This window comes from Gopherus evgoodei, chromosome 10 (assembly GCF_007399415.2).
Source record: "Gopherus evgoodei ecotype Sinaloan lineage chromosome 10, rGopEvg1_v1.p, whole genome shotgun sequence".
Taxonomy (NCBI): domain Eukaryota; kingdom Metazoa; phylum Chordata; order Testudines; family Testudinidae; genus Gopherus; species Gopherus evgoodei.
The window spans coordinates 41325755-41351271 of NC_044331.1; the positions used below are offsets into that span (position 1 = coordinate 41325755).

Below are 25517 nucleotides of genomic sequence, written 5' to 3' on the forward strand. Positions count from 1 at the left end.
CCACCCAATGGCCTTGTCTGTGCCAAATCAGGGTTAGTTTGAGGCACGGCAACCCGTGCCCCCTGCCAGAAGGGAAGGCAGGTGGGGGGGTGGCAGCTGCCACTGCAGCGGGTCTGAAGAAGATGAGTGGAAAGGAGGCAGCGAGGAGGAGGCAGGAGAGACAAGACTGGCAGGGACGCTGGGAGGCTGAGGGGAGAACCCCTGGCAGCAGAGCACCTGGAGGGGCCAGAACAGCAATTGCTACCCTGGCCAGTGACTTCTGTTCACCTCCCAGCTGGACTAGTCTGGGCACCCAGCACCTCTCTGCACTGCCTGGACACAGACATATCTGCCCAACACAGGGCATGGCACTCGGGACACCGGCCAAGTACACGGCCAGAGTGTGAATGTGCCACCCGCTACACTGATGACCCTCCCCCTCCCCCCACTGCACTGCCACACGCTCACCCCCCGCTGCTCTCCTCTCCACTCTGCAGACACACGAGCCCACCTCACACCGCACTGAGACGTCTGTAGGCGCACGCTCGCTAGAGAGACGCACCCCCACGCTCCTCGCTGGTACTCTGTCAGCACTACTACAAATGAAAAGAGCTCTAAACTTTCTTCCCTGGGACTGCAACTCTGGGGCCAGGCAACTCGACTGTAGCAATCTGGGCTGCACTCCCACGGAGCCAAGTGCAGCTGGCGGGAGAGCTGCGTGCTGAGCAGGCCTGGCTGGCACTCCCTTTCCACCCCATGTCCTGTGCTGCTCAGACCTTGGCGAAGCAGTGACCTCCAGAGGGACACTGAATCAAATCCACCGGAAACCCTCTCTGTTTCCATTGCCTCTTCATATGCACCAGGCAGGTGGGTCGCTTCCCTTCCCAGGGACGGTGGGCAGTAGAATAAATATTCCTGTAGGTTCCAGCTCCCTGGCTCACAAGGAAAGGGGCGTGGAGGGGGCAGGGACTCCATGTGTCCCATCGGGAAGAGGAAAGTCTGCCTCAGTTTAGGGCAGGAACGTCAAACAGAACAATTAACACCATTCAACTGATGTCTAATGGAATTTCCAGCGCTTCCTCATGTGAGCCAGTCACATGACTTGGTACAGACTCTGTTATCCAATCATGGCGTGTCCTGCCAGAAAAATCAAAGGAGAAATCACTCCAGTGCCAACGCTGCTGCATCCACCAAGGGGCACCCCAGCCACAGGAACCAGGACACACGGTTCCTCCTCCTTCCCTTCTCCTGCAGCAGCTGCAGAATCCCAGGACCCAGAGACGGGTGGGCAAAGCAAACAGCTGCCGCTCACACAGGCCCTGTAACAGTGTTTACTAAACAGTCAGGAAACTCCCAGGCTGGGCTAGCAGAGGCTGTGGGTCAGGATTGAGGGGCACCAGCTGAGCTATGGGGGCACCGGACAGCCTAGGCTGGGCTAGCAGGGGGCTGTGGGTCAGGAGGGAGGGGCACCAGCAGAGCAAAGGACCTAGGACACTTTGCCTGGTTCTACCCTCTGCCCCGAGATCCCAATCTCTCCCGACCCCACTGCAACATTACGTTTGTCCAGCAGCTGGAGGCTCTCCCTGCTCAGCTGTTCCCATGCCCTGGGTCTCTCTCCCCCCTCCCATCCCCTTTGTGGGAGTGGTGCAGCAGTCTTACCATTCTCACCTCCTGGGAGGCGGGTACAAGGAAGGAGCAGAGCCCTGCTGACTGGCCACGATGGCTGTCGAAGAGAGACCTGCAGCAAGAAGCAGAACTGGAAGGTGACCTGGTGCCTACAGCAGTGCCATGGGAAGGTGGCAGCTCCAGGGGGCGAGCTGGCAGCTCAGCCACCTTCCCGTCATCACCACTTGCTGTGAAGTGTGCTCTGGAATGGGGACAGCTCTGGGGCTGACCTGAGAGCAGCCCTCTACCTGCTTCAGCCCTGAGCTGGCAGGGCCCCGCACTGGGAGCTATTCACCATGTGCATCCAGGGTAGGTCTGTACTAGTGCATTCCCCAGCTCAATTCCAGCCTGATGTGCTGCTTCACAGAGATCAGCCAGGAGGAGGTGCTCTCCCATTACTTGTATTTGCATACCCTGCTGCCCCAGCTGCAGCCCCACTAACCCTCGCTGCCCCACCCCAGTATTCCCAGCCTTGCATCCTCCCTCCAGCCCTTCTCTTCTCTGGGCTCCACACCCCAGGCAGACACACCGGCGTGCCTCTCCTTCCACTGGGAGCTGCGCCACAACTCGAGCCCAGTGGGGGCTGCCCGCGCCGCTGCGCGAGACGGACAGGCTGCTCTCACCTGTTGCATAGGGCAAGTTGTACTGGGCTGGCAGCAGGGAGTACCCCAGGTGGTGGTGGTGGTGGTGTGTTGACATCAGGCGTTGGGAAGGGGAGGTCCGGGGCCGATCTATGCTCCTTTCTCCTCCTGCTGCTCCGCCAACGCTGCTGCAGCCTCCGCCCCCTCCTACCACCCCGCAGCCGCCACGCTCCCTCTCTTGAGACGCCTTCTCACTGATCTGCAGAGGAGAGCATAGACCCCGATGAGGGCAGGGGAGGAAGAGCCCAGCCCGGGAAGCCAGCAGCGGTAGCACTCCCATCCAGTGAGATCAGAAGGGCCGGCACAGTACACAGGCCACCCTGGGGGAAGAGGATTCCAGCCAGCTGTGTCGGAGCAGCCAATGCTGTCTGAATGCAGGGCCCAAAGCACGGCCAAGCCGGCAGCCAAAACACCACCACCCTCCCCACCCCCACCCCCGGCTCTCCCTGACAATGTGGCCGAGGCCAGAGCAGGGCCAAGCCCAGCCGCTCACTCCACCCGGGGCAGGGCCTGGTCCAAGCCGTGCCAGGGAGGCCCTCACACAAAGACTCATTTGGGGCACTTCTCTCAAAGGTCCCGCTGCGCTGCCAGGGGGCGCTGGGAGCTGTCAGTCCAGTGGGGCCTTATCTCAGCGGAGCCCAGTGTTTTGGCCCAACTGAGACAATTCTACTCTTCCCCTCAAGTGCCCCTACCCAGGCACAGTATTCTCCACATCATGTCCGACAGGCTCATGCCGCGGGCTGGGCTGTGAAGTGGGTAGCTCCCCCCAGTGGCAGGGGAAGGGGTTGCGGGAGGGCCATATAGCACCATGGCAAAGACACGTTTGGCAGGTTGCACTAACCGCCTGCCCTCCGTTCACCCCTTGGCCTGTAGGCCCCAGCGAGCCCATCGCTGGGAGGTAAACAACTCCAACCCACAGCCCCTGTGGGATGAGTCGCAGGAGGAGCCTCTGGGCTGTGCCGCACCAAAGGAACATCTCCCAGTGTCTTCCAGGAAAGATCCACAAACCTGGGCGTTCCCAGGGACTCCCACCAGCCCCAAGCTGGGCCCAGCCTCCCCCAGGGCGGAGGGGAAACCATGCTTGGTGGTTAGTGCATGGGACGGAGTAGTCACATCACTGACTCACTGGGTATCCTGGGCCTTGGTTTCTGCCCTGCAGGCTGGGGCTACTGCCCAAGGCACCATGGACCAGCACATGCACTGCTGGGGTCCTGGGCCTTCCAGGGGTCCCCGTGGGGGTCTGGGACAGGCTGTGCCAAAGTAACTCCAAGGGCAGGAGAAGGGGCCCATACGCACCCCCCACAGCCGGGCCAGGAGGAAGCACTGAGTGCGGGTCTCACTCCCAAGGCAGCTGCAGGCAGAGGGGCTCAGACCCCTCTTCTCATCAGGGCCCCAGGCCAGAGAAGCCCTGTCCCACCCTCACCGTGGGAGATTTGCTCTTGTAGTGGCTGGCATGCTGCTGCAGGATGTCCAGGGCCTTGGACTCTGAGCTGGGTTTGCAGCTCACGCTGGGGCTGGCTCGCGCCTTGTCACCATCCTCGCTCCCGGAGGCCTTGCTGCCATATGGGGAGAAGGAATAGCTGGAGGGCAGGTAGGATCCTGTGGGGGAGAGGCCAGTCAGAGTCTGGGGGAGAGAACGCCAGCGCCAGCCCCCCCCCCAGGCGTCCCACCCCCAGGCTGTCTGCTGGGCAGGGGGCTCCTGCCATCTGAGCTCAGGCTGACAGTAGCATGCGTCAGTCACTGCACCAAGGCAGAGAATCAGACACATGGGCTAAGCAGGGACGCTCCCCCAGGCCACCCATAACGAGGGCCATGAGCCATCATGGCCCTCCTGTGCCTGACAGCTGGAGGATCGGCCTGCAGCCCCTGCCCTGCAGCACATGAAGTTCTAACAAAAGTTGCTGCACCATCGCTCTCTCACCCTGCTACTGGGCCTGGGCCTTTGGCAGGGCCATGGGCTCCCTGGAGAAGGGCCGAACCCCTCCCACCCCCCACTCGCCCCAGCGTTCACTTCTGCAGCCATTCCAGTCAGATTCAGTCCTCTTCTTCCCACCTTGCCCTGAGCTGCTGGGCTGTTCCTGCGGCTGTCAGGACCCCTGCCAAGCTTAGCCGTTGGGGACCCTCCCAGAGGCACCAGTCTGAGGCTGTGTGGTGGCTGGGTTATTGTGGTGGGACTGCATTACAAGCACCACTCAGCTCGCTGCACCCAGCCCCTCAATGGTTGACTCAGGCCCCGAGACACACACCCAGGGCAGGAGAGGAGACATAAGCCTACCCCATGGGGTGAACTCTCCCTGGCCTGCTGCCTAATCTACTCCTCTGGCTGGGCCTGGGGCCAGCGGGTAGCCCCCAGCACAGCAGCTGCGCCCATACCTGGGTAGTTCTGCATCATGACGGTGGGCATGCCCCGGTAGCTGGGGTGGTTGGGGTCGTACGACTGGCTGTAGGAGTAGCCGTGCATGTAGGGGATGTAGGACTGATGCTGGGTGAGGGGTGAAGACACAGGTACGTGGATGCTGGGTCTGGGGTCTTTCCCCACCATGCGGGACTCCTCGGGGGATGTCAGTTTGCATTCGGAGCTTGTGCTCTCCTTCCCATCCTCCTTAGGGCCGGCCTCCTTGCTTCGGCTCCTTTCTTCCTTCAACTTCCTATCCCTCTCCTCTTTCCACCTTTCATCCTCGCTCTTGAGCTCCGAGTACTTGGCGGGATAAACGTATGTCCACATCCTGGGCTCTGCTTCCTGCGTCAACCAAAGAGCTCATCAGAGTCGCTGCATCCCAGTGCTGCACCATGCGGCCGTGGCCCCGGCATTCACCACCGTGCTGCTCCCCGGGGTGAGCCAGAGGGCGACGGGCACCGCAGGCCGCGGGCCAGATGGCAGCTAGGGAAGGAGAAGGTGGCTGCAGCTTTTCCCAGCCAGCATCTCCCCACACTTCCAGCAAAACGCTTTGCCATCACACTGCCACCAGCAAAATGACAGGCCGGGCACCCACAGCTCCCTCCCACTTCAAGAGCCACTCATCCACCACACAGGGTGGGCAGCCAACGCCCTCCCCCCAACATGTCTGGTGCTTGCTGGCCTGCAAAGTGATAGGAGCCTTAAAGGGCAAGAGGGCAAACAGAGGGTGATGCAGAAAAGGGGAGCAGAGTGTGGGCATGGAAGGAGAATGCCCCACCAGACTTGTCTGTCTCTCCCAGAGGGCAGATGGCTCTGCCAGCTTCTCTCCATTCTCATGTCCCAATTCTGACCTCACCGTCTCTTTGGGGCCCAAGGGGCCAGCGTGGCATGCAGCCCTGCAGGGGACCTGGCCATTCCTGTCCAGGCACTAGTCTGTTGGCGCCTATCTTCACAGACTGCACAGGTTTGCTTTGCTGACCTGGCTAGTAGTTCCCATGCTCCTTGGCCAGCTGCTTTTCTGATGTAAATCCAGCTGGGACCAAGCTTGTGGCAACCACTCAAATCAGAGGGGAGTGAACATAAGCACAGCCATACTGGGTCAGACCAAAGGTCCATCTAGCACAGTATCCTGTCTTCTGACAGTGGCCAACGCCAAGTGCCACAGATGGATTGAACAGAACAGGTAATCATCAAGCGATACATCCTGTTCCCATTCCCAGTTTCTGGCAAACAGAGGCTATGGACACCATCCTTGTCCATTATGGCTAATAGCCATTGATGGACCTATCCTCCATGAACTTATCTAGTTCTTTTTTGAACCCTATTAGTGTTTTGGCCTTCACAACATCCTCTGGTAAGGCATTCCACAGGCTGACTGTGCACTGTGTGAAGAAATACTTCCTTTTGTTTGTTTTAAACCTGCTGCCTATTAATTTCATTTGGTGACCCCTAGTTCTTGTGTTATGAGGAGTAAATAACACTTCCTTATTTACTTTCTCCATACCAGTTATGATATTATAAACCTCTATTATATCTCCCTTTAGTCGTCTCTTCTCCAAGCTGAAGAGTTCCAGTTTTATTACCCTCTCCTCATATGGAAGCTGTTCCAGACCCCTAATCATTTTTGTTGCCCTTTTCTGAACCTTTTCCAATTCCAATATATCTTTTTTGAGATGGGGCGACCACATCTGCACACAGTATTCAAGATGTGGGTGTACCAGGGATTTATATAGAAGCAATATATTTTCTGTCTTATTATCTATCCCTTTTTCCTAACGATTCACAACATTCTGTTCGCTTTTTTGACTGCTGCTGCACATTGGGCGGATGTTTTCAGAGAACTATCCACAACGACTCTGAGATCTTTCTTGAGTGGTAACAGCTAATTTAGACCTCATCATTCTACACACAGAGTTGGGATTATGTTTTCCAATGTGCATTACTTTGCATTTATCAACACTGAATTTCATGTGCCATTGTGTTGCCCAGTCACCCAGCTTTGTGAGATTCCTTTGTAACTTTTTGCAGTCTGCTTTGGACTTAACTATCTTGAGTAGTTTTGTGTCATCTGCAAATTTTGCCACCTCACTGCTTACCCCTTTTTCCAGATCATTTATGTATATGTTGAACAGCACTGGTCCCAGTACAGCTCCCTGTGGGACACCCTTATTTACCTCTCTCCATTGTGAAAACTAACCATGCATTACTACCCTTTGTTTCCTGTCTTTTAACCAGTTACTGATCTGTGAGAGACCATTCCCTCTTAACCCGTGGCAGCTTACTTTGCTTAAGAGCCTTTCGTGAGGGACCTTGTCAAAGGCTTCTGAAAATGTAAGTACACTATTTCTACTGGGTCCTCCTTGTCCACATGCTTGTTGACCCCCTCAAAGAATTCTAGTAGACATGAAAAAACCTTTACAAAAACCATGTTGTTCTTTACTGTAGTTTCAAACAATTTGCCCGGTACTGAAGTTAGGCTTACTGGGCTGTAACTGCCGGGGTCACCTCTGGAGCCCTTTTTAAAAACTTGGTGTCATGTTAGCTATCCTCCAATCATCTGCTACAGATACCAATTAAGTGATAGGTTACATACCATGGTTAGCAGTTCAGTAATTTCACATTTGAGTTCCTTTAGAACTCTTGGGTGAATACCATCTGGTCCTGGTGACTTATCATGGTTTAATTTATCAATTTGTTCCAAAACCTCCTCTACTGGCACCTCAATCTGGGAAAGGTCCTCAGTTTTGTTACCTAAAAAGAAAGGCTCAGGTATGGGAATCTCCTTCATATCCTCAGCTGTGAAGACCAATCCAAAGAGAATTAATTTAGTTTCTCCACAAAGGCCTTATTGTCCTTGAGTGCTCCTTTAGATCTTGATCATCCAGGGGCCCCACTGGTTGTTTAGCAGGCTTCCTGCTTCTGATCTACTTAAACATTTTTGCTGTAATTTTTTGAGTCTTTGGCTAACTGTTCTTCAAATTCTTTTTTGGTCTTGCTAATTATATTTTTACAGTTCATTTGCCAGAGTTTATGCTCCTTCCTATTTTCCTCACTAGGATTTAACATCCACTTTTAAAGGATGCCTTTTTGTCTCTCACGGCTTCTTTTACTTTGTAGCTTAGCCATGGTGGTACTTGTTAGGTTCTCTTACTATGTTTTTTAATGTGGGGTATACATTTAAGCTGAGCCTCTATTATGGTGTCTTTAAAAAGTTTCCATGCAGCTAGCAGGGATTTCACTTTTGGCACTGTACCTTTTAATTTCCGTTTGACTAACTTCCTCATTTTTATGTAGTTCCCCTTTCTGAAATTAAATGCTACAGTTTGTGCCACTGTGGTGTTTTCCCCACCACAGGGATGTTAAATCTAATTATACTATGGTCACTATTACCCAAGCAGTTCAGCTACATTCACCTCTTGGACCAGATCCTGTGCTCCCCTTATGACTAAATCAAGGATTGACTCTCCTCTTGTGGGTTCAAGGACTAGCTGCTCCAAGGAGCAATCATTTAAGGTGTCAAGAAACTTTATCTCTGCATCTCATCCCGAGGTGACACATACCCAGTCAATATGAAGATAGTTGAAATCCCCCATTATTATTACTTTTTTTGTTTTTGTAGCCTTTCTAATCTCCCTGAGCATTTCACAGTCACTATCTCCATCCTGGTCAGGTGGCCAGTAACATATCCCTTATTCAAGCATGGAATTACTATCCATAGAGATACTATGGTACAGTTTGGTTCATTTCAGATTTTTACTTCATTTGACTCTGTGCTTTCTTTCACATATAGTGACACTCCCCCCCGTGCTGCAGCATGACCTGTTCTGTCCTTCCGATATATTGTCTACCCCGGTATTACTATGTCCCATTGATTATCCTCATTCCAGCAAGTTTCTGTGATGCCTATTATATCAATAGCCTCATTTAATATGAGGCACTCTAGTTCACCCATCTTATAATTTAGACTTCTAGCATTTGTATATAAGCACATTTGTATATAAGCACATTTGTATATAAGCACTTCTCACTTTTTAGCTGCCTGCCATTACATGATGTAATTGAATGGGACTCTTTCATCTGACTGGTTCTCATCAGATCCTACCCTCTCCTGCAGAGGAGCCAAGCAGCAGGAGAGGTTCAGCCACACCAAACAGCCTGAAAGCAAGAGAGAGGGGAGATATGGCCCCCATGGCCTGGCGGCCCCAGCCAGGCAGCTGCCCCACTGCATTGTGACAAGCGCCCTTCCTCCCTCGCCGGACCAGACAGGGGGATACGTTTCAGCTGCTGCAGGGAGGGACCATGGTACGGAGGATATGGAAGGGAAGCAGTGCCCTGGCTATCTGTGTCCAAAGCCCTCCGCCCACCACTCCACCCTCTGCCAGCATCTTGCTGCCCTCAGTGTGTCCCCGGGCAGCAGCGTTTACCTGTCTGTACCAGAGGACGGGGTCCACGTCTGCCTGCCTGCTGCACTCCGTGCCTGCTTTGGACTCCGCCGCCTCCTTCCCCAGGTGACTGGCCTCAGCCAGCTTCACCTTAAGTCCCTCAGCTGCCTGGCTGGGGAGCTTGGAGGAGTCCTCCAGCTTGGGGATGATCACTGACTTGGCCATATCAGCAGCTCCCGGCTCCTTGGCCTTGCTCATCCCTGATTTCACCAGGTCCGTGAGGCTAGGGGCTTTGGTGAGCGTGGGAGGGACGGACGGCTTCTGCTTCCAGTCCTCCTTGAGGGCCACCTCCCTCTCCTTCAGGCCCAGCTCTGCTTTCTTTTCCAGCCCACGGGACTGTTGCTGCTCCAGGCTCTGCCTTTGCTTCTGCTGCTCCTCGTACTGCTGCCGGTAGACTGGGCTGGTGCTCAGCAGGTGGGCATGGTAACTTTGCTCGCTGTAGCCGTAGGGGGGCACGTAGGCGTACTGGTTATAGTAGAGGGACTGCATGTACATGTTGGGACGCTGCTGGATGACCGAAGGCTGCTGGCTGGAGCTGCTGAGCTCCACCTTCTTCTCCTCGCAGCCTTCACTCTTCACCTTCACCTCCGGGCTCTCTTGCTCCTCGTCCTTCTTCATCTTCAAGGGCTGGCTCTCCACAGCAGCCTGGCTGCTAGGGTTCATGGGCCCAGGGCTTGACTGTGGGTAGCCCGGGGAGTAATATGCTTCAAAGCCTTGGTAGTATGGGGAGTCCTTGCTCTGCGCCTGGGGAGGGAAAAGCGCTTTCTTTGCGCCTTCCTTGACCAGCTGCTCTGGGTCCTTGGCCTTCATGCTCTCCAGCTTGCCCTCCCCATCCTCCCCCGCATCCGAGATGTCCGAATAGGCCGGGCTATTGGTTTTCACCGAGCCTGCCTCTGCCCCGTTCTGGGTAACCACGTGCAGCGGGGTCATGGGCTGAGCTGGGGTGGAAGCAGCATTCTCCAGCCTGCTGGCCCCCCCGATGGACGGGCTTGGCGCGTTGTCCGTGAAGCTGTAGATCTTATCCGCCTCGGCCTTGATGCTGGCGAGCCGGCTCTGGTGCGGGTCAGACGAACCATTCAGGAGACCTTCCCCTTTGGTCCCAAGCTCCCCTGATTCCCCTCGGAAGGGACTTTTGCCCTCCTCTGCTCTGCAGACTTTCCCAGGAGTCAGGGTGTTTTCGACCTCTTTGGACTCCTTCTTCTTCTTGTCCTTCTTCTTCTTGTCCTTGGAAGGGGTCAGGGCAGGGTTGACCGTGAAGGGCTCCCCCATAACCGTGGGCTTTGGCTGGATGGGCTTGAGCTGGGGGCTGCTGGGCATGGCCTGGACAACGGTGGCGGTCAAGGCGGCAGAAGAGCCAGGGCTGGCTGCAGTGAAGGTGGCTGTCTGGAAGGTGTAGATCTGCTGTGGGGGAATAGCGGGAGCAATGGGTCTGGCGGACTTTAAGCTTTTGGAAGGGAGCTTGTCAGGCTTAGCACCAGCTGGTTTCTTGCACTTCTCCTTGTCAAGGCATCTCTTCTCTAGTGTGTCAAAACCATCGTTGCTCGTCTCGTCCACCACCGAGGGGCCGTCTTCGGAGCCATCATTGGACAGGGCTCCGGGGTCCATGTCGCCTTCCCCGCCCAGCTTCTTCTTGCAGGGGGCCTTGGTGCTGAACTTGCCGGATGAGGAGGGACTGTGAGGCTCCAGCAGCCGCACCTTGGGTGTGGCCGATCGGGCTGGCGAGAGGGAGCCCTTCTGGGAGCCGTTGCAGCTGCTGACATCGGCGTGAAGGGGTAGCTCCTCGCCACACTCACTGTCCCCGTCCGCCTCCGGCTTGCTGTCATCATCCGTGTGTGCGTGGGCCTGGTGGTACTTCAGCCCGTTAATGTGCTTGTACTTCTTGTTACAGTTGGGGTGAGGGCAGTCGATGAGGATGGGGGAGGAGCAGTTCCTGTCCAGGCCTACAGGCTCCACCTTGACCCCAGCCGGGGGCGCGGCCGCTGAGCCCATCGAGTTGGTGCGGATGCGCTTGCTGCCCTTGGAGTCCTCTGAGCTGGAGTTGAGCTCCATGTCGGAAAGGGGCTTGCTTTTCCGCTTGGTCACCGAGGAGGGGCTGGCTTTCACATCCTCGGCAGTGCTGCTGGGCGGGGGGCGGTGATCTGAGGAGGTCTGGCTCCCCCGGCGCCCTTTGCTGCTGGCCCCTGCCCGCGTCTTGCTGCTGTTGCTGGTCCCTTTGCTGTCCGAGGCAGCGGCCGCCTCGTTCACCGGCGTGTTGCTGTTGGGGCGCATGCGCTTGCCTCTGCCCCGGCCATTCCGCATCTCCAGGTCGCTGGTGGGAGAGTCGCAGAACCTGGGGAGGAAACAACCCACGCTCAGGACCAGCCAGAGCTTGGCATGCAGGCCAATGCACAGGCACACTGGTGCCCTGGCCAGAGTGGGAGGGGCACCCTGTGTAAGGAGCTCGGTCTCTGCTCAGCGCAGTCACCCCGGAGCACTAGGGGCTCCTCCCGCACCCCACAACACCCCAAGCTCCCTGGGAAGGAGGCATACAGTACATGGGTGGGGGGAGCTGAGATGAGGGCAACAGCCACACGCAGGTCAACGGGCTACCGGCTCCCACTCCTGGGGTCTGCAGTACAAACAGCACCAGCAAGGAGAGCTTGGGAGCAGCCCAGGGGGACTGGAGATGCCTGGCATTAGACAGACACACATGGGCCATGTGGCACCAGACAATCACTTGGCTCAGAGAGGGTGCAATGGATCGGGAAGGAAACCAAGTGGGAAATGGAAGGACACTCCCATTTACTGACCCCCACCGAGGACAGTCAGATACAGCTGACTCTAAGGCCTGTCAATGCCCCCACAAGCCCAAGACAACATGGGCACTGGTGGGTGACAAGAGGTGCTCTAAGAACGATGCCCAGCTGAGCACTGCCCGTCCCAGCTGTCCTGGGCCTGGTCTAGCTGAGCCGGAGACCCCTCTGCTGACAGATGGGCCCCGGCCCTCACACACCTGGCGGTCTGTCCCCAGCTCTTCCACTCAGGCCATCAAGGCTGGAAGTCCAGAGCAGGGAGGCCAGGCAGTGAATGAGGACCTGGGCGCTTGGGAAAACCCTTGGCTCCCAGCCCCCTCCTGAGAGACATTACCTACCATCCTGTCTCCCCCACACACCCAGTGGGTCTATGGGGAGAAAAGCAACCCCCAGAGCCTGCCTCTGTGCTTTCCCCAAAATGGCTAGTGGGGAGCTGCAGCTAGCCAGCAGAGTTCTGCTGCTGATACTCACAGAGCACTTCCAGAGGGGCAGGTGTGTGTGTCAGGCTACCCTGCATGTGCGACGGGGGGATGCAGAGGGACAGGGCTAGCCAGGAACAGGCTGAATGGCTTGAGCCAAGTTTAACGTCAGTGGCCCAGAGACAACAGAGGAAGCCTCTGTTCTTGTCCCCGGGGTGGTGGCAGTGGTGGGGCTAGCTGAAAGGAGAAGTGCTGGCCCATGCTCTCTGTCAGTTGGCTTGGAGGGGCCTGAGGGCCCTGCAGACTGGCTGGGACGCAGACCCAGACAGCGAGGGCCCTGCCCATGCACACTGCAGCTCCAAAGCCCTTCTGGGGAGCCCAGAGAGATGCAAGGACACTCTACTGTCGAGGGTCCCTGGACCGGCACCTGAGTCTCTCGATGCTTACCTGGGGGGTGCCCAGTCGTGCTGCGTGCAATCCAGCAGCGTACCCACATACGTCTTGTTCCTCCAGGTCACGTTAACTACCAACATACCTGTAAGACAAGGAGATGGGTCACTGTCAGCCCCTCTGGGAACTGGGGCTATACACTGCAGGGGCTGGGGCGAAGAGCTCCACACCCACCACAGGCCTACCTGCGCTCTGGGTGGGAGCTGGGATCAGCACCAAGCCAGGGCCCAGCTCCGCCCCACCCGGTGCCATGGCCAGCACCACAGCAGATGCCTGGTTCAGTGGCAGTGCGGTGGGCAAGGCGCTGAACCAGGCATCTGCTTTGGTGCTCGGGCCCACCCCTGGCTGTTCAGCAGCAGGGAGGGGAGCAGGTGGCCTGCTGGAGAGGGGCTTCAGCTGCACCACCAGTGAAGTTAGCTCAAGGGCCCACACTTTTCCCTCCCTGCCCTGGAGCTGTGACGGCAAAGCCTAGTGGTCACAGGTGGCTGAGAGCAGAGTTAAGAACACAGGGAGGAGGTGACCCCACCAAAGGGGTAGGGCCCCATAGGGAGGTGGGGCAGGGGACACACACAAAGGGAGCAGGGTCTCATCCTGGGGAGGGAGCAGAGCTCAGAGAAGCAATTGGCTCAGCATGAGTGTGGGAGTGGCACAGGAGTACAGTGCAGCTCCTGAGCCTATTGCACCCCTGCCCCCCCGCCTTAGGGCCCCACAACTAGCAACACACAGACTTCTCCTCCTCCCACCCGACAGACCACACCAGAGCCCTCAGCGGGTCGGTGCCACCGTCGTGCAGCCCAAGGGGTACACATGCCATCTTAGCACAACTCCCACCATATACAGGGTGCTTCTGAAAGCCCCAGCTTCCGGAGTCATAGGAATACCCAAGAATCTCAGCAGGCTAGCCCTGTGGCAGGGGAGGAAAGCTGGGAAGTGACCCCCTAATAGCTTAGACACCAGAAGGCAAAGAGGAAGACCCAACATGTGTTATTTTTAAACATCTAATTGTTGATTTCTCGGGGCTGGCGACACCATGTGAATGGTTTGGGGACTGAAAGGAAGAGGGATATTGTGAACAGCTGGTGAATGCAGAGTCTTCTGGCCACTAGGTGTCATGCTCTGCCACAGAATTCAGCAGAGGGCCAGCTTCCCATCCTTAGCTGCAGTTCATTGTGTGCCCTGGGCTGCCCCTAAATCTGGCCAGGCCAGCAGTGCTGGCTGGACTGAGCCCATCACATGGGCACAGTGTGATCACGCTGGCCACAGAAGGTTTTCATGAGCCCTTCTGTTCCAAAGGCAGTCAAAGCAGGGAAGCCCCAACAGGGCAAGAAGTGAAGCAAAGTGACTGGGTGACAGCCCTACACACCCCTGGGCTGCCTGGCCTCAGCCCCAGAGGGACTCTCCAGCTATAAAATGGAGATAATCTACTTCACAGGATTACAGGGAGGCTTAAACACTAGAAAGCACTCAGCCCCCCTTGGCTGAAAGGGGCTGCAGAAGGTAGGGCGACCAGAGAGCAAGTGTGAAAAATCGGGGTGGGTGCCTATATAAAAGACAAAACCCCGAATATCGGGACTGTCCCTATAAAATTGGGACATCTGGTCACCCTAGAAGAAGGCAGTGTAGAGTCAGCAGGAGAAGGAAATACTGTGGGATGCAAGACCTGCCCAGCCTTTGCTGCAGGTAGCCAGCACTCCGCTCAGTCATCTTCCAATCTCTCCTTGCATGCTGCATGGGGCAGCTAGTTTCACTCCCAGCCTGGAGTCTACTCCAGCAATCCCATCGTCTCAGGTCTCTTGTGGCCAGCGGGCTGTACGTCCATCCATAAGAAAGCAATTACACTACATAATCTCGGGCCATTAGCAGAGAGAACTCAAGTGGATATTTCCTCCCAGCAATGGCCTGCTCCGATTACTGCATAACTAATTTGAACAGGAGCAGAGTCCATTGAACGGAGCGCATTTATCTGCACAAGGTAGAACTTGGGAGATAGAAATCTCATTTACAAGGGCACATGAACGCAGCTAGATATATAGCCACACAGCATCAGAAGATGAATGGAGCTTGGCGAGTCCTGAACAGCTGTGCCTGGAGCACATTTATAAATCTTGGTCCGTATTTCCCTTGCTGTAATGTGCCAGCAGACAGCTGAGAAATACTATGTGACTCAAGGGACACTCACATAGCTGAGACCCAAAACACAGGCTTTATTTTACCTGAGAAAGGAAGGAGCTAAAGCCTAGTCTAGGAACAGAAAGGGCTCCAGGGTTGGGGGTGCAATAGGAAAAGCCATTTTTTAGTTTTCCTTCAAACCTTTCCCGCGTCACGCTGGCAACACAAGCAGCAGCAGGTGGAGGAAAGATCTGCATAAAGGACTCAAGTTCAGTGACTGCCATCAATTTCTGCGTGACCCCTCTGACCCTCGCCCATCAAACGGAGAGGGGACCTCCCCACCTCCCAGGAGAATTGCCAGGGCGTGCTGCTTAGCCAGTGAGGCACTTTGATACTAGAAAGATGTGACCCAGGGAAAAGCCTATAAACCAGACAAACAGCACAACGCTAATGCAGGGTGTCATGGAGTTGGGGGAGACAAGGCCCTGCTCCCCCAGCTTCCTGCAATTCACCATGACTCTCAGTCAGCCAGTAAAACAGAAGGTTTATTTAGATGACAGGAACACAGTCCAAGACAGGTCTTGCTGATACAGACAACAGGCCCCCCTGTAGTTCGGTCCATCTGGGGGCCCTGGGGAGGCCACAGCCTTGTTGGTCAGGCTTGCCCTCTCCATTTCCCAGTCAGCTCCAAACTGAAATTTCCTCCAGCCGTGAGCCTCCCCGGGCCTCTGTGTCCTTTGTCCAGTTTCCCGGGCAGAGGTATTACCTGGCCTCCAACCTCCCTCCTGGGTTCTCATGTTACATGCTCAGGTATGCTCCCTTCCCCAATGCAGGCCATACCAGCAAAACTCCTCTGCAACCTTCCCAGGTTAATACTCCCCACTCGGCATTCAAATAACACATCAAGAACTTTCCCACTTCGTCACACAGGGGTTCTCCACCTGAGGCCTAAAACTGCCCTGCCTTGCCCATCTTGATCATTGGAAGGGGGATCCACGCTCGATGGAAAAGGGGGGATGTTAGGGGGTCCCTCAATGTTCAAAGCCACCCTGGTGAGGTCTGAGAATAATGCAGTGAAACTGCTTAGAAAGAGGGAGTGAAACTGCCCACCTGAGTTTCCCAGTCCCATGGCCAAATCCAAGAGTAAAGTGTGTAAGTGGGGAACTGCACATAGGAAGCACATGTTCTCTCCATGTTCATTACCAAGGTCTTGGGCAAGTGACCCAAGGACAGAGATTAGAACCATCATCTTCAGCCTCTCACTGGCCCCAACCTGTTCATTGTTACAGGCTTATGACAAGAAACATTTCAGTGTCCCTGCCTTAGATGCATGATTTCAATCCCTGGCCCCTTTGTGAGCAGACAGCCTCAGCACAGCTGCATGGAACTGTGACCGCCAAGCACAGGGGGAGGGACAGAGGCCGGGCAAAGAGCCTAGGGCCTACATCCTATAGGCATCCCCTTTACCACAGTCAGCGTGAGGAGACTCAGAGGGAGTCCTGCTTTCAGACCCCTTGGGGCCCGGGTGACACAGCTCCCGATGGCATGTTAACAGGCCCTTCATGACACCGGCAGTGTCTTCAGAGAGTGGAGGCAGCTGGCGGTAGGGCTGCAGGGGAATGACCTCTAGCGCTGTCACAGTTACAGGGTGTGACGAACTGGGAAAGTTCTTAATGTTTTCTCTGAGTACTGTGTTGGTGCCTCAGTGTCCCCATGGCAGTTCTTAAGTATCTGGCAGAGCAAAGGGCCAGTGCACCTAAATGCCTGACACTCTGTCTCCTAGCAACTGATGGCCTGGGCCCCTCCCCTGCAAAGGTGCCAGCTGAAGGTGTTGGAGACAAAGGGATCAGGTGACCTCCTGGCCCGGGAAAGGAGCTGAGGAGAGAGAAGGGGCTGGGAGGGGTGGTTAGTCTGGAGCTGGCTGAGGGCAGACGTGGGGGTCTGGCTCACTGACCCCCAGAATGGACCCGGCTGAGGGGTCCGGTTCTCTGTACCTACAAGCTCTGTTTTAGACCCTGTTCCTGTCATCGAATAAACCTCTGTTTTACTGGCTGGCTGAGAGTCACGTCTGACTGCAAAGTGGGGGTGCAGAACCCGGTGGCTTCCCCAGGACCCCACTGAGGCGGGCTCGCTGTGGGAAGCACACGGAGGGGCAGAGGATGCTGAATGCTCCAAGGAGAGACCCAGGAGGTGAAGCTGTGTGAGCTTCTTGCCCTGAACAAGTCTGCTCCAAGGGAGAGGAGGCTCCCCAAAGTCCTGACTGGCTTTGTGGGGAGCAGTTCCAGAGCATCGCCCGGGGACTCCGTGACACAGGGATCCCCTTTTGCTGGTCTGGAATTCAGGGGCAGGGTCACAGACCCTGCCCCAGCCGCTCATTGCAGCCTTCCAGCTCTCCTCTCATCAGCCGGGGAACTGAACGCCCCTTTGAGCCAGGATCAGCTACTCTCCGCCTCCCACCCAAGAGGTCCCTAAGGAGGAGCCGGTATTCAGCACACACCAGCTCAAGAGCTCTTTGAAGAAAACATGTCCCTTACGGCCTAAGTACTGGCTTCCTGCTCCGCTCTCCTGTGGAACATCAGAAGTTAATTGTGTGACAAGACGCCAGGGGCTCCTCACATCCCTGCGCTGGCTGGCATGTGGATTAGGAAGGACGTTCTGGCAGCTTTCCCGCTGCCATGATCACAGGGGAGAGATGAGAGCTGAAGGAAGCCAGAACCCTCAGAAGCGGCTGCAACCACCCCTTTTCCCTCCACAAAGACACCCTCGGGGGGGCTACCATTAACCCTTCTTTCACACACTGCCCTACGTTTAATCCATGGTACCCAGCTGCACAAAACTCACCCTACTCCAGTGGCAACGAGCAAGGACAATGTAAACCCCAGGGATGGCTCGTTAGCAGCTTTATGCTGAGCCAGTGCCATCAATCCCGCCCTGCCTTCCACAGCAACTCACAGCACAGCCATGGCAAAGCGCTGCTGAGGGTACTTCGTTAGGTCCCCTCGAGCCAGCAGATAACGAGGGCAGCGTTCCTGGGGCCCCATGGGGCAGCCTGATTGCAGTGTGAGACTAGTGTGCCTCCAGCCATCACAGCTTTCAATTGCCCTCCCCTGGGCGTTAACAACTCCAGGGCAAGGCTCAGCAAAGGCAGGATGCAGCCCCACGTCGCCATCCACCATGGGATGAGGGCAATAGCAGTCGGGGAACAATTCCCAGGCACCCCACCCCAGTGGGATGCTGGGGCTCACAGGAGCTCTGTGTTTGTGGGTGTTTCTAGGGGAGATGCCAGTGGGGTGTGGGAATTCCAGACCACCTCCCCTCCCCTTCAGAGTGCCTGGAGTTGGCCCAGTCTGGGGGGCGGGGGGGGGGGAATCAGCCCCATAAGAGCAGCTCAGAGGGAAGCCAGTGCAGGGGCCCAGGCCACGAGTACTAACACAGTACTCCCTGCGCACTGGTGCAGGAGGAACGGTGTTTGAGGAGGGGTACAGAACACAGCCCTCCCACCATTGGCTCCTGGACATGGAGGGTATGTTCAGGCGATGCCCCGGGAAAGCGGCAGAACAAGGCCAGCCCAGCACTGCAGTCCCTACTCGGGGGGTAGGTGCTCCTTTCACTGATCAGACTCTGGGCTCAGAGGCAGCCTCCTCCTGCATGGGGTGGGAGGGAGTGGATGAAGGTCTGCTGTGGCCCCACAGCACAGGCCTCGTGGAGCAGAGACCGAGTGGTGATTCCCTCCTGCAGAGAGCAGCAAGTCTTGGGCAGGCAGGGACCTACCCCTGGTTCAGAGTAGGGTACCCTCCCCAGCATACATCCTGACCTGGGTGGGGGGTGTTGGGACACTTTCTTGCTCTGCCAACAGGAGGAACTGGCTACAGGCCTCCAGCTTGTTCCTTTGCTTCAAGGGCAGGTGGCCAGGGTAAGCGGTGGAGCCAGCAAGGCCAATCCAAAAGTAGCGAGTGCAGGGGGTGGCTCCTCTCCGGGAACCCTCTCTAGCATCCCCCAGAGACCAGCATGGGTCACTGCTCATGCACTAACAGCACACAGCACAGTGGAGCTGCGTCAACGCAATGGAGAGCAACAGTGACGCACACAACCATGCAGGCAGGAGGTTTGGACCTGCCCTGGACATGACACTGGCCTTGGGGAATGGAGCTATTCTGCTCTGGGTAGTTTACGCAGGCTGTACCGTGCCTCTCCCCCTCCACCACTGGGGCTCCAGTTTCATCCCACCTCGGGGCCCTGTGCTGCCGCTTCCTGGCTCTCCCCTTTGATTTGTCCACCTTGTTCTCAGAATCTCGCTGCCTGTCTTATATATGGAGATATACCTGTCTCATAGAACTGGAAGGGACCCCAAAGGATCATCAAATCCAGATCCCTGCCTTCACTAGCAGGACCAAGTACCGATTTTTGCCCCAGATCCCTCAGTGGCCCCCTCAAGGATTGAACTCACAACCCTGGGTTTAGCAGGCCCATGCTCAAACCACTGAGCTATCCCTTCCCCCTCTCTATCCCTTCTCTTCCTGAGGTCACAAAACCACTCCCTGGAATGAACACCGCCAGCCAGTCTGGTTGTCATGGCACCATTTCACCCTACTCCAGTCACCCAGTGCTGCTGGCTGCTGCTTCCACCTCCCGCACGCTATGCTGCTTTCTTTTTGTCCTGTCTGCCCCACTCCTCACACTCTTTCCACACCCTGGACCACACCATTTTTAGCATGAACTAGAGCAGTGGTCCCCAACCACCTGCCAGATGATGAGCCACAGAGGACCATGGCGGCGGACAAGCATCCACCGAAATTCCGCTGACAAGCGGCAAAGTCAACAGGCGTCGCCGCTGAAATTCTGCCAACAAGTGGCATCATCCAGAGGCATCACCACCAAAATGCCGCAAAAAATTGGCAGCATTTCGATGGCGACGCCTCTGGATGACGCAGCTTGTTGGCGGCATTTCAGCAGATGTTTGTCTGCCAGCCAGTACATGGGCTCACTTAGACGCCCCAACGGGCGCCATGCTGCCCACAGACAGCGCGTTGGGGACCCCTGAACTAGAGCCATCTGCAGAGCTGCTCCAGGCTGAAGCCAGAGTTCTCGGAGAGCCTCATGCAATTCAAGGGGCTTTCCCTGGGGATGACTGGACAGGAGCAGAGCTGCCCCCTCGCAGCACTGAAGGTGCTCCACACAGCCCAGGGATGAAAGCACCCCTCTCATTCAGTGGGAGAGCTGCCAGCCCTTTGTGGACAGGTGCAGCAGTGAGCCCTCATTGCTGATCAAGCAAGTAGGGGTTCAGTCTCTGCAGGAGACAGGGACAGTGTAACGCTGTGTTTCAGGACAGCCATTTGTTCACCCATACTGATGGAGACCTGGCCACAGCTGCAAGGAAAATGAACTCACAGAGATGTTGCTTTGGTTTCCTATTACCTCCCCTATATAGGGGACGTAAGCTACACCTGAGTGGGTTTGCGAGTGGAATAAGGCCAGCACTGCATTCCCCGCCCCAATCCCAAGCAAGGACATAGAGTAGGTCACAAGACCAGCGAACCTGGCTGCTGGCTAGTCTGTATGTGCTCCCCTCCTGCTCAGCAGTTGGGGAGCATAGGCGACAAGGGGTCTATGGTAACCCAAAGCCCTCCCAGCTTTTTGGCGGAGAACTGCAGCAAAGAGCGATGAAGCTGTTCTCCTTTGCCCCACTGCACTCCCCTCTCCACACAACAGGCTCCCCAGGCCTAGGCTGGGCGCAGAGCAGCCACTGCACATGCTTGTGCAGTCAGTGCCTCCCCGCCACGTACCTGGGCACAGCCCCTTGGCTCTCTGTCCTCAGAAGTGGCTGCATCCCCCTTCCCCACTTCTACCCAGCCTTTCTCATGCTCCAGGAGGCAATGTCAAGTCAGGCTGACGGCATCTCAAGTGGGTTCCAATTCATGACTCTGCCTCCTCTTTACTCCAGATCAGTGCTCTTCTGTGGACTCCAGGACAAGAAGCCCGTGAGGCCAGGCAAAGAATAGAAGGTAAAGGATGTGTGGTCACTGAGTCAGAGTCTACTTTCAGGTATCAGAGGGGTAGCCGTGTCAGTCTGGATCTGTAAAAGCAGCAAAGAATCCTGTGGCACCTTACAGACTAACAGATGTTTTGGAGCATGAGCTTTCATGGGTGCATGCATCCGACGAAGTGGGTATTCACCCACGAAAGCTCATGCTCCAAAACGTCTGTTAGTCTATAAGGTGCCACAGGATTCTTTGCTGAGTCTACATTCAGTGGCAGCTGCCCTCCAGGCTGCTCTTCCTTAGCATCACAGGGATGGCTGCATCACACCTGAATTACCGAGGATGTTCATGTTTTCACAGGCATCTATTTGACATCTGTTCTCCTCTCCCTGAGGTCACAAAACCACTCTCTAGAATGAAACACCAGCCAAAGACATCTTCCTTAAAGTGTTCAGAGCTTACAGAGCTGGGGTTCCCAGATGCTAAGTGCTAATGCTGGTGCCAGGGGAGGGGAGGGTTGTGTCTGGCATGAGAATGAAATGCCAAACAAAGGGAAGTGGAGAGATCCCCGTCTAGGATCTGATTAGAAAATAAGGCACTGATTCTAGGGCAAGCTTCTCCCTGGCGGGAGACAAAAGCAGCAGAAATGACGAGTCTGCAAGAAAAAGTGTAAATGGCAAGTCCCAGGGACAGTAGTGACCCAAAGTGAGCCAGCGGTGGCAGGGATGACCAGCTCCAAGTGGTGTAACAACATTTCTCTGCATCTTCCCCAGACCTCAAAGAGTGAGTTATCTCCAATCTGCAGCTGGGGAACTGGCCCTGTCTGTACCTCAGTGAAATGCTCACGCTCACACAGCGAGGCGTGGCAGAGCTAGATTTACACTCTCTTCCTGAGTCCCAGTCCTGTGCTCGGACCCAAGCCCAATCTGCTCCCATTGGGGGCACTTCTGAGAAGCATCTCACGACTTTTGGTTTGTGACCTGATAAGGAGGGGCTGTCAGCAGTTTGCATCCTTCCACCTGTGCACACCTGCAGCACAGGAGAAACAACCTGCACAAAAGAAATCAGCATGCTGCGGTGCTGGGCACTGTGTACTCAGACCCCGCTCCAGCCCAAAGGCAGGCTACATTTCAGCCCTTGAGGAAGCGACTCATATTTTCTGCTGAGCTGTGTTTTGCATCCATCTTTCTCCAACACAAGTGCTTGTGCACCATGACATCATACTCCCGGTGCCAGCCGGCAGCTCCAGCAGTGCCTGCTCCCCAGGGAGGGAGATAACGTGGAGCTGCCAAACCCAGCAAATCAGGCCTCCTGGAACTTCCATTAAGTTACAGAACAAAAATAGAGCGCTCCTGTGATTCGGCTGTTACATTCCCAACCTGCATCGGCTGGGATCTATTAGCAATGACATCAGAGAGGTTTCCCAGGCAACCCGCACATACACCCGAGAGAGAGCCTCTGAGGTGGCGATCGAAGCAGCAGAACTCACGTTCCACGGGGCATGGTGCCCATATGGCAGGAAAAGCAAAGCACACACGCTGTGGGGCCCCCCACCAGCACTGGTACATCTCAGGGAAGGCTGGTTTAAGGCCAGCGCTGGCAGCATGACAGACAAAGGGCTAGGCTCTCACCCTCCACCCACAGTGCTCAGAGCATAGTCTGATGAGGCCTGTACTTGTGCCAAAAGGTCAGAGCGCAGATCCAGGAGTGCTGCCTGCAGAGCTAACCCATTGCTCTCTCTTGGCCCTGTTCTAGCTTCACTGCTCTGAACTCAGCCCACAAGCAGCTGCTAGGCAGCTAGCAGGGAAGATACCAACCAATGCAATTAGAGCCACTTACACAAGAGGGCTGGAGGTGCAAAAGTGTGCTTGGGCTTCAGGCTCCTGGCTAGCTCCAGCGTGGTCCTGGCAAAAGAGTCTGATTAACCTGTTCTGTAGGGTATCTCAGTGCAGCCTCCTGCCCAGCTAGATGCAGCTATGCAGCCAGCTCCACAGAGATGGTCTCTGCTAACAGCCCCTTGTAACACCAACACCCTGTGTAGGAGGCAGGACACCCACTAGCTAGAAGCCTACAGAGCAGCTGTGACGATGCAGGCGCTCTCTGGTAATGAATGTTGCCCCTGGATCGGATGGCAGCATAGGGGGTCTGTATCACATGGGAACAGTTCTGACACCCAAATGGGCTGAGGGGAGCAGATCCTGCCCACCCAAGGAAAGGGAGAGGAGGCCCATTCTCATTGAGACTGAGGAGGTGCAGAGCCATCATGGCTCGAGCCTGGCTGGCCCCCAAGGTTTGAGCAAGGTAGGCCAGAGAGAGAACCAGGCAGAGACCCAAAAACCCAGGGGATGTGGACTTGTGACACCAGTGCACACTGGCTCAGTTCTGTTCCTTTAGCTGATCTCCTATAGCTTGTGGGGAAGCAGATTAGACATGGTTAAATATGCAGGTTGGTGGGCAGTTGTTTGAAAATCCTTGGGTGTTTGTTTTTTCTCTCTCACCGATGCTTTGCTACAACCTAGCAAATAAAACATGTTTGGTTTCAGCAGGTTGTCGGCCACCATCACTAGTCACAGGTGCCCGAACTCAGCTGGGCCTGCCAGATGTGCACAGTCAGTACAGTCAGGCCCTGGTATGAGTGGCAGAACCAGAGAGATTCAGACAGGTCTGGGATAGAGGCCAAACACCCCAGGGTACGTTCAGGGAGACCAGAACGGAGCAGAGGTGCAGCTATTCCTGTAACCATGACAGCAGCTCAGAGAGATCAAGGCAATGCCCATGTGTGACGAACTGGGAAAGTTCTTAATGTTTTCTCTGAATACTGTATTGGTGCCTCAGTGTCCCCATGGCAGTTCTTAAGTATCTGGCAGAGCAAAGGGCCAGTGCACCTAAATGCCTGACACTCTGTCTCCTAGCAACTGATGGCCTGGGCCCCTCCCCTGCAAAGGTGCCAGCTGACGGTGTTGGAGACAAAGGGATCAGGTGACCTCCTGGCCCGGGAAAGGGGCTGAGCAGAGAGGAGGGGCTGGGAGGGGTTGTTAGTCTGGAGCGGGCTGAGGGCAGACGAGGGGGTCTGGCTCACTGACCCCCAGAATGGACCCAGCCGAGGGGTCCGGTTCGCTGTATCTACAAGCTCTGTTTTAGACCCTGTTCCTGTCATCGAATAAACCTCTGTTTTACTGGCTGGCTGAGAGTCACGTCTGACTGCAAAGTGGGGGTGCAGAACCCGGTGGCTTCCCCAGGACCCCGCTGGGGTGGACTCACTGTGGGAAGCGCACAGAGGGGCAGAGGATGCTGAATGCTCCAAGGAGAGACCCAAGAGGTGAAGCTGTGTGAGCTTCTTGCCCTGAACAAGTCTGCTCCAAGGGAGAGGAGGCTCCCCAAAGTCCTGACTGGCTTGGTGGGGAGCAGTTCCAGAGCATCGCCTGGTGACTCCGTGACACCATGTCCTTGTTGAGCACGGAGGGGCAGGGAGTTTACAGCAGAATTAAGCAACTGAAGGGCCTTAGAGCAAGTGACATCCTGCGTGCAGTAGAGATGGGCCTGACTCAAGCAATGGGAGAGGAGACAGGAGATGGAGGCAGGGGCAGAGGGTGCAGGGGCAGGACCTGGTGGGAATTGAGGGCAGAGGACCGGGTGAGATGGCTGGTGAGTGGAGCAGGCCAGGGGTGAGTCAGGAGAGAAGAGAGATGGGGAGAATACCTACAGCACACAGCTGCTGCCCATTTGGCAAGGTGGAAGCTGGCACCACTTGCCTTTTCTTCCTGGGATCTATATGCAGGGGCCCCATCAGCATGGCCTGCATTTAACAAGCCAGGTGCAGAGCCCTCTCCCCACAGGGTTGGTCAGGGGAGGCAGTGCAGATGAAGAGAGGGAGCAGCTTGGTTTATAAGCCTAGAAGAAAGCGCGCTAATGAGAGCTGGGCTCCAGCACCCAGCGAGACAAGCACTGACAGCTGAAGTTGCCTCAATGCCCGCCTGGAAAATTGTTCCATTTGCCTGCAATGATCTTTGAGAGCAGAACTGATCTCTAGTCACCTGAGTCTGCGCTTGGGGTTGCAGATTTCTGGGTGTGAGATGACAGTGATGGATCAGCCCTTGGGGGATGGCTCTCACTTAGCACAATCATTTCACAGCTTGCAATCAGCAACTGTCTGAACGGGCCCATGGCTTTGAGAGCTGGCTGGACTAGGACCAGAGGGAGCGGGTCCTGAGTTCATCTTCATTCAGGGGCTAGCTGCTTGGCTTCTGTTATTTCCAGTTTTGCTCCACGTCTCAGGCCATGGAAGTGTCTGAATGGGAAGGGGAAAGGAGAAACCAACAGCCTCAGTCCTGCCTGCTTGCAGAAGCCTTCCCCCCCAGAACTTCCCCTGAACTCCAGGACCAAGGGCCTGCTGCAGGATGTGCAGGTGCACAGATTAAATACACCCTCCCAAGGGATTTGGTCTGAGGCAGTGTGGTCCAGGGGCGAGGCCAGATTGTCACGGTGACTAGAACCACTCTCCATCTCTGTGTCAGAGGATAGAGGGGGATTTCTAAGTAAGATCAGTACAGAATGAAGCAAGTACAGGATTCATCATCAGTTGACCCAGAAAAAAACCAAACAATCTTGTGATTCTCCGGAAAGCCATGTAACCCAAACCAACCC

The 25517-nt window shown here is 55.8% G+C and overlaps 1 protein-coding gene across 2 annotated transcripts in view; it reads right to left on the reverse strand.

Moving 5' to 3' along the window:
• Positions 1-543: 543 nt before the first annotated feature.
• The window catches only part of ZNF609 (zinc finger protein 609), a 154337-nt gene continuing 129363 nt past the window's right edge, over positions 544-25517 (reverse strand). For both annotated transcript variants that reach the window (XM_030577021.1, XM_030577022.1), the window contains exons 4-10: positions 12784-12871; positions 9108-11454; positions 4659-5025; positions 3709-3884; positions 2268-2484; positions 1639-1717; positions 544-1116 (exon numbers count right to left, since the gene is read on the reverse strand). In XM_030577021.1, coding sequence (XP_030432881.1) covers positions 1644-1717; positions 2268-2484; positions 3709-3884; positions 4659-5025; positions 9108-11454; positions 12784-12871 — 3269 coding nt within the window. In that variant the 3' untranslated portion in view covers positions 544-1116; positions 1639-1643. The remainder of the gene's footprint in view (positions 1117-1638; positions 1718-2267; positions 2485-3708; positions 3885-4658; positions 5026-9107; positions 11455-12783; positions 12872-25517) is intronic.